This window comes from Oncorhynchus mykiss, chromosome 17 (assembly GCF_013265735.2).
Source record: "Oncorhynchus mykiss isolate Arlee chromosome 17, USDA_OmykA_1.1, whole genome shotgun sequence".
Lineage (NCBI taxonomy): Eukaryota > Metazoa > Chordata > Actinopteri > Salmoniformes > Salmonidae > Oncorhynchus > Oncorhynchus mykiss.
In genome coordinates this window covers 23,125,706-23,133,720 of record NC_048581.1, presented here as the reverse complement: position 1 = coordinate 23,133,720, position 8,015 = coordinate 23,125,706, and the positions used below count along the sequence as shown (strand labels likewise).

The 8,015-nt window shown below is 45.4% G+C and overlaps 1 protein-coding gene across 1 annotated transcript; it reads left to right on the top strand.

Annotated features, from left to right (window-relative positions):
- Positions 1–240: 240 nt before the first annotated feature.
- LOC110493473 (transcription initiation factor TFIID subunit 5) lies at positions 241–7,908 on the top strand. Its single transcript, XM_021567769.2, has 12 exons — positions 241–678; positions 1,877–2,117; positions 2,377–2,524; positions 2,662–2,829; positions 3,022–3,185; positions 3,522–3,657; positions 3,907–4,027; positions 4,229–4,358; positions 4,867–5,031; positions 5,274–5,451; positions 7,268–7,445; positions 7,659–7,908. Exons 1-12 carry the CDS (start codon positions 273–275, stop codon positions 7,871–7,873), a joined length of 2,250 nt encoding a protein of 749 aa, XP_021423444.1. The 5' UTR covers positions 241–272; the 3' UTR covers positions 7,874–7,908.
- The last annotated feature ends 107 nt before the right edge of the window (positions 7,909–8,015 follow it).

The following is an 8,015-nucleotide window of genomic DNA, read 5'->3' as shown; positions in this document are numbered from 1 at the left end:
AAGATTTTCATATAATACAAAAATGTAAACATCATAGCACAATATTTCTACAAGCAAGAAATATGATTTGGCCATAATAAATCGTTTCTAAAATATAAACTCGAAATTTGATTGGCTGCTGTACAGGAATGACGGTCCTCTAAGAATTCGCCTACACCACTGAGAACCAACGAAACTACAATTTCTTCTTTGGGAGGACCAATCAGAATATTAGATATTGTGCGGTCCACGTTTTTTTTTTTTTGCCCGTACATGCGCACTTCATTTCGAAAATGGCGGCTGTGCAAGATGGTCAGCTCAATATGGAGGTCGAAAAAGACATAAAAACAGAAATAACAAACGATGGGTCTGGAAACATCAATGCAAACTCTTCGTCACCCGGTTCTACGTCTTCAGGCGGTAAATCGAAATCTCCAGCGGGATCGGGTGAAGATCAACAGACACTGCTCGCGGTGTTGCAATTTCTCAAGAGGAATAAATTGACCGAGTCGGTCGACATTTTGCGGCGAGAAGCGGGCTTATCTGCAGATGCAGATGATTCCCCTGTATCCGATTCGGCAGGAGCTGGATCGGGTGGCGTCCCAAATGTCAGTGCTGATGGGGGGGATGCCAACTCTCTCCTCAGCCGAGTGTCAATCGCCACCCCCGTCGCACCCCCGGCCACCGCACCCCCAAAAGGTCTCGTGCGATCACATTCAAAAGTCATGCGTATTGTTTTGATTTGCCTTGTTAGCTAGCTACCCAGCTAAGATACCAACATACATGATATTATGCATATTCACAAGAGCATGCAATGCAATTGATTTGTTATTGCCAGTTGGCATACTGTTGAATGAATGAGGGAGCTTGACAGCCAGTCCTGAAACTGCTGTTTTTGTTCCTCATACTGTTGCTGGTAGATGTATGAAAACAGTTCTTGCGATAAGACCATAGCCGCGGGAAGTATGGGTGCTGAGTTTGTGCAACACCCCCTGAAAAAAACACAATAAAACATTTAAAAAATAGTAATGCAAAATAGTAATATTTTTGGAAAAAATATTTTCACAAAAGTAGTGCGCTCGGCCTTTATTAGTATAAGCGGACTGATATAGAGGTATGTTACCGCGAAGCACTTGTTTTCCCTCCAGCTTCTCTGCTTTGGCAAAAAAAGGTAGTTGTATCATTGCAGGATTCAATAGTTGGAGTTGTTGCCCTGTCCCTTTCTCTGAGATTGTCATTCTAATGGAATCCAGAAAGAACAAGACCCTGTCCTCAATAATTTACATCAAAAGGTAGAAAGTTATGGGCAAAGACACAAAACATCCAGTTCAAATTAAATATTTTTTCTTGACCAAATAAAATTGAAAAACCACAATTTAACATCCTTACAAACCACTTAATGTAAATGTACATTACTGTATTGTACATAGGCTGGTCATCTAGGTTTGTACCTGTAGACTTTCCATCACCATGAAGAACAACAATGCACAATACAGTAATTGAGAGCATTGAGACATCAAGTGGTTTCTGATGTGGCTCAGGTGGTAGAGCATGTCGCTTGCAGTGCTAGGATTGTGGGTTGGATTCCCACGGGGGGCCAGTATGAAAATGTATGCACTCACTACTGTAAGTTGCTCTGGATAAAGAACGTCTACTAAAATGGAAAAGGAAAGAACAGACGGTTTTGTACAGATAATTATCAGACTCTGGTTACAAACGCAGGTAAACACTCAAAATAGATTTATCTTCTGTTTTCACAAAAGTAGTGCACTGGGCCTTTACTAGTCGTGGAACCCCAACCCCCAAACTACTATGGATAAGACCAATAGTTATATTACTATTAGTTAGCTACTCTAATATATTCATTCTTCTAACAACTACTACTGTGCTTGTACAGTGGTGGCAGCATCAGGTGGGGAAGACCAACCAGACGTCAACGTTGTCTTGTCGGCCTATAGCCAGCAGGGGGACCCTGTCCTCTACCCACTCTACTATAACGGCCTGAAGAAGTTTATAGAGTCTGTCCTGGACTGCCACAGAGCTGAACTCTCCCAGGTCTTCTACCCACTGTTTGTCCACATGTACCTGGAGCTGGTCTACAACAACCACGAGAATGAGGCTAAACAGTTTTTTGAAAAGTAAGTGTTGTGGACTGGTAGTGTTGTTGCTCCTTTGTAGCGTCTCCAAAGTTCCTGCCTGTCAAGTACATGTCTTTTATTGATTGTAGGTCCAACTGGTGTATTGATTTGTCAGGGACTTTTAGGGAGTTCCACAATCAAATGGGAAACAACCTGTTCTATTTGTAGCTGCCTAACTCAGTGTAATGTGACACTATGCATGCGTTATTTAGTTGTTAGATCCACTGACTCTGCTCCCTGCTGTCTCTCCCTACCTCAGGTTCAGCGGTGACCAGGAGTGTTACTACGAGGAGGACCTCCGCATCCTCTCCAGCATGTCCAAGAAGGAACACATGAAGGGAAACGAGACCATGCTGGACTTCAGGACCAGCAAGTTTGTCCTCCGCATCTCCCGAGACTCCTACCAGGTAAGTAGCCTTGGTGGGCCAGCAACTTCAAATCCCAGCACTGACTGAGGGGGGGGGGGGGGGGGGGGGGGGGACGACCAGAAATGTCAAGGTCTCTGTGGCAGTTGACAATAACGTATCGTATGTTATCTTACCAGCTACTGAAGAGGCACCTGCAGGAACGTCAGAACAACCAGATCTGGAATATTATACAGGAACATCTCTATATTGATATCTTTGACGGGATGCCTCGGAGTAAAAGTCAGATTGATGCCATGTCGGGCAGTCTGGCTGGGGAGGGCAAGAGAGATGCCAACAAAGCCAAGGTGAGTGATGCAGAAGCAAAAATCTGTTATAGCTGGTTTGTTTTAAAGTGATAGTGTTATCAATGTATGTGTGAGCAAGCCAGTGAGCAATACTTTTTCATTTTAGTTATGCATTACTGTATTTTCTGATTTGAGAGATTAAAACTATCTGTACTGACTACACTTACTGTACCACTCATGGCTGTTGTGCAGGTGTTCTATGGTCTTCTGAAGGAGCCAGAGATCGAGGTACCTCTGGACGATGAGGATGAGGAGGCAGAGAACGAAGAGGGCAAACCCAAGAAGAAGAAACCGAAGAAGGACAGCATGGGCTCCAAGAGCAAGAAACAGGACCCCAACGCACCCCAACAAACTAGGTACGTCACCACTGACACACATTTCTTTAGTTACGCGTTGCTTTCCTTAGTGCACACGCCCTAGCGAACCGTTTTGCTAGGGAAAATGTTTATTTTTTATTGGACCAGTCCAGGTAGTCCCTGTTTCAGTCCGTTTTCATTTGGTGCCTAATGAACACAGCCCAGATTTCCTTATGTTTCAGAGACCACGGACAACATTTGTACTCTATTCTGCACTAGAGTTAGCCAGGAAGCTTGTTAGCATTTGCAGTCCCTCCCCATTGAAACAACTGTTACTGCCTGACTATGACTTATGAATGATGTATAAATTGACCGTGTTCATTTTTAATATCCAAGAATCCCCCTCCCCGAGCTGAAGGACTCTGACAAGCTGGACAAGATCATGAACATGAAGGAGGCCACTAAGAAGATCCGTCTGGGCCCAGACAACCTACCCTCCATCTGTTTCTACTCCTTCCTCAACGCTTACCAGGTCAGCCATGCTTGGATATGGATTTTGAATGTTTGAATGATAACTTTATTAGTATTTATTTATCAAGTGTTAGTACTTGATTTCAATGTTGACAAAACCGTATTCATATTTTTGTGATGAGCTCAGTGTTCTCAACATGAAGCTTCTAAAGCATAATTGTTTAATATTGTGAATAAAACTTTTACTCACAGTATTACCACAAAACAATGCGGTAACATACAGTATTCTGTCTTGACCTTTGACCTGTAGGGTCTGACAGCGGTGGATTTCACAGATGACTCCAGTCTGATCGCGGGGGGCTTCGCTGACTCCACCGTTAGGGTGTGGAGCGTCACACCCAAGAAACTACGCCGGGTCAAATCTGCAGCAGGTAAATGACAATGGTGACCACAGAGATAACATACAATACATCATGCACACATCCAAACACATGTCATGACCAAGGCTGAAAGTAGCATTCCACAAGCCATCTATAACCATTGTTGAACTTGAGATCATAAGCTTGCACATAAATTGATAGTAACCATGACTTTAAATCTGCTACCTCTCTCTCTCTCTCGTCTCCCTGTAGACCTGAGTAATATTGATAAAGAGTCTGATGACGTGTTGGAGAGGATCATGGATGAGAAGACGGCCAGTGAGTCTAAGATCCTGTACGGACACAGTGGACCCGTATACGGCATCAGCTTCAGCCCTGACAGGTAAGATGTTATAAAGTGATCATTGGGAGGGAGGGGGGCACCTTTCCAAACTCAGATTAAACCTGGTCCTGGACTATGAAGAATGCCTAAGGTAGGGGTGTCGAACTGATTTTGGTCTGGAAGGCCGCACTGAAAGTGTCTTATTTCCTTGCCGTCAAATTTTTCTAAAAAGGAGTCCACTATACATCGTTAATGGAATTTTTTATGCTCCCTGACTGTCTAGTGATTAATTAGCGAGCTGGACAGTCAAGAAACAGTTTTTATTTTTTATTTGACACCCCTGGTCTAAGGGCTTTTTAGTCCAGGACGATGCTTAATCTGTCCTTGGAGAACTGGACCTGGGTGTATCATGTAGTGGGGCGTATTGGACTAATGTTAAAGAGGAGGCAAGGATGCATAGTTTGAATTAATGAACCTCATAGAGATTTGAAACACTAGAGTTACTGTCTTTTCTAGTGTTCTTATTTCTATGGTTAACTTCAATTCTCCTCTAATCATGTATTTTTAGGAACTACCTGTTGTCCAGTTCTGAGGACGGTACGGTCAGACTGTGGAGTCTGCAGACATTCACCTGTCTGGTGGGTTATAAAGGACACAACTACCCTGTCTGGGACACTCAGTTCTCACCCTATGGTTACTACTTTATCTCTGGGGGACATGACCGAGTCGCTCGGTAAGAACCCTCATTAACACCTAATGTTCCATTTGTTTCAATGCAATTGATGAATGGCATTCTTTGGGCCTGTTTCCTGGACTGAAAAGGATGTTCAATGGAAATCCTCTATTGAAAAAACTTTCAAGGTTTAATTTATGTCTAGAGAAAAAGCCTGACTGTAATTTGGTTTTGTTTACCTGATGGGTCACAAGAAAACAGCCACTGGTCTTTTTGAGGTTTTGCTTGGTCTTCTTCCGCAGTCTGTGGGCGACTGACCACTACCAGCCCCTGCGTATGTTCGCTGGTCACCTGGCTGACATCACGTGCACCCTCTTCCACCCTAACTCCAACTACGTGGCCACGGGTTCAGCTGACCGTACCATCCGCCTCTGGGACGTCCTGACTGGAAACTGTGTCCGCATCCTCACGGGTCACAAGGTACGAAGAGTTCAAGGTCGTAGGGCACCTGGTGGTCTGTTCTCTCCCAATAGAATGTGTATAGGATGGTTTGGTGTTCAAGGTCATGTTTAGTAGGCGCGAAAGGAACAACTTGAATTCATTTTTTTCACAGCCCTGAGTAACATGTCCTTTTGTACAAATGTACACTGCTCAAAAAAATAAAGGGAACACTTAAACAACACAATGTAACTCCAAGTCAATCACACTTCTGTGAAATCAAACTGTCCACTTAGGAAGCAACACTGATTGACAATACATTTCACATGCTGTTGTGCAAATGGAATAGACAACAGTTGGAAATTATAGGCAATTAGCAAGACACCCCCAATAAAGAAGTGGTTCTGCAGGTGGTAACCACAGACCACTTCTCAGTTCCTATTCTTCCTGCCTGATGTTTTGGTCACTTTTGAATGCTGGCGGTGCTTTCACTCTAGCGGTAGCATGAGACGGAGTCTACAACCCACACAAGTGGCTCAGGTAGTGCAGCTCATCCATGATGGCACATCAATGCGAGCTGTGGCAAGAAGGTTTGCTGTGTCTGTCAGCGTAGTGTCCAGAGCATGGAGGCGCTACCAGGAGACGTGGAGGAGGCCGTAGGAGGGCAACAACCCAGTAGCAGGACCGCTACCTCCGCCTTTGTGCAAGGAGGAGCAGGAGGAGCACTACCAGAGCCCTGCAAAATGACCTCCAGCAGGCCACAAATGTGCATGTGTCTGCTCAAACGGTCAGAAACGGACTCCATGAGGGTGGTCTGAGGGCCCGACGTCCACAGGTGGGGGTTGTGCTTACAGCCCAACACCGTGCAGGATGTTTGGCATTTGCCAGAGAACGCCAAGATTGGCAAATTCGCCACTGGCGCCCTGTGCTCTTCGCAGATGAAAGCAGGTTCACACTGAGCACGTGACAGTCTGGAGACGCCGTGGAGAACGTTCTGCTGCCTGCAACATCCTCCAGCATGACCGGTTTGGCGGTGGGTCAGTCATGGTGTGGGGTGGCATTTCTTTGGGGAGCCGCACAGCCCTCCATGTGCTCGCCAGAGGTAGCCTGACTGCCATTAGGTACCGAGATGAGATCCTCAGACCCCTTGTGAGATCATATGCTGGTGCGGCTGGCCCTGGGTTCCTCCTAATGCAAGACAATGCTAGACCTCATGTGGCTGGAGTGTGTCAGCAGTTCCTGCAAGAGGAAGGCATTGATGCTATGGACTGGCCCGCCCGTTCCCCAGACCTGAATCTAATTGAGCACATCTGGGACATCATGTTTCGCTCCATCCACCAACGCCACGTTGCACCACAGACTGTCCAGGAGTTGGCGGATGCTTTAGTCCAGGTCTGGGAGGAGATCCCTCAGGAGACCATCCTCCACCTCATCAGGAGCATGCCCAGGCGTTGTAGGGAGGTCATACAGGCACGTGGAGGCCACACACACTACTGAGCCTCATTTTGACTTGTTTTAAGGACATTACATCAAAGTTGGATCAGCCTGTAGTGTGGTTTTCCACTTTCATTTTGAGTGTGACTCCAAATCCAGACCTCCATGGGTTGATAAATTTGATTTCCATTGATAATTTGTGTTTTTGTTGTCAGCACATTCAACTATGTAAAGAAAAAAGTATTCAATACGAATATTTCATTCATTCAGATCTAGGATGTGTTATTTTAGTGTTCCCTTTATTTTTTTGAGCAGTGTATATTGTATGTATGATTTAAAATAGCTTGTTGCATACTGTACACAACAAGAGTAGTGTGTGTGATGTTACTGAACCTCCATCTCAATAAACCGGTTTGGTTCCCAGGGTCCCATTCATTCCCTGGCCTTCTCCCCCAATGGGAAGTTCATGGCCTCGGGGGCAACTGACGGCAGGGTTCTACTGTGGGATGTTGGTCACGGCCTGATGGTCGGAGAGCTGAAGGGACATACTGACACCATCTACGCCCTCAAGTTCAGCAGGGACGGAGAGATACTAGCCTCAGGTTGGTGCCCCTTTAGTCTAACTGGCATGTAATAGCCTTTTTACACTACTGAGCCCTTTGTGCTGGCCTGGTCATGCACCCACCATACTTGAAAGGACAATGCGAAAAGAAAATATCTGAGGAAGCACAGTATGGTTTAGGTGGATATTGGGTCTACAAGAAATGTATGCTTGTAGTTTTCCACCACTCCACTTATATAATATTATTTTCCAGGCTCAATGGATAACACTGTTAAACTGTGGGATACACTGAAGGCCTTTGATGATGTGGAGCTGGATGACTTCACCGCAGCAACAGGTCACATCCATCTACCAGAGAACTCCCAGGAGCTGTTGCTAGGCACCTACATGACCAAGTCCACCCCTGTCATTCACCTGCACTTCACCCGCAGGAACCTACTGCTGGCTGCAGGGGCCTACAACCCATGAGGACATTCAAAGAAGCCCCTGCTAAAAAAAAAAAAGACTAGGGTTGTGTGAGATGAGAAATGACAAAAGTCTTATCCAACCAGACAGTGGATCAAAGCAAAATGCCCAACCAGTTGAATTGGCTAACTGAAGTTTATCAACT

Excerpts from the sequence above, each read along its gene's own strand:
- LOC110493473 (XM_021567769.2), top strand. The coding sequence starts at position 273 with ATGGCGGCTGTGCAAGATGGTCAGCTCAATATGGAGGTCGAAAAAGAC. Across the intron at positions 5,032-5,273 it reads GGACATGACCGAGTCGCTCG|TCTGTGGGCGACTGACCACT; the intron begins GTAAGAACCCTC and ends CTTCTTCCGCAG. Across the intron at positions 7,446-7,658 it reads CGGAGAGATACTAGCCTCAG|GCTCAATGGATAACACTGTT; the intron begins GTTGGTGCCCCT and ends ATTATTTTCCAG.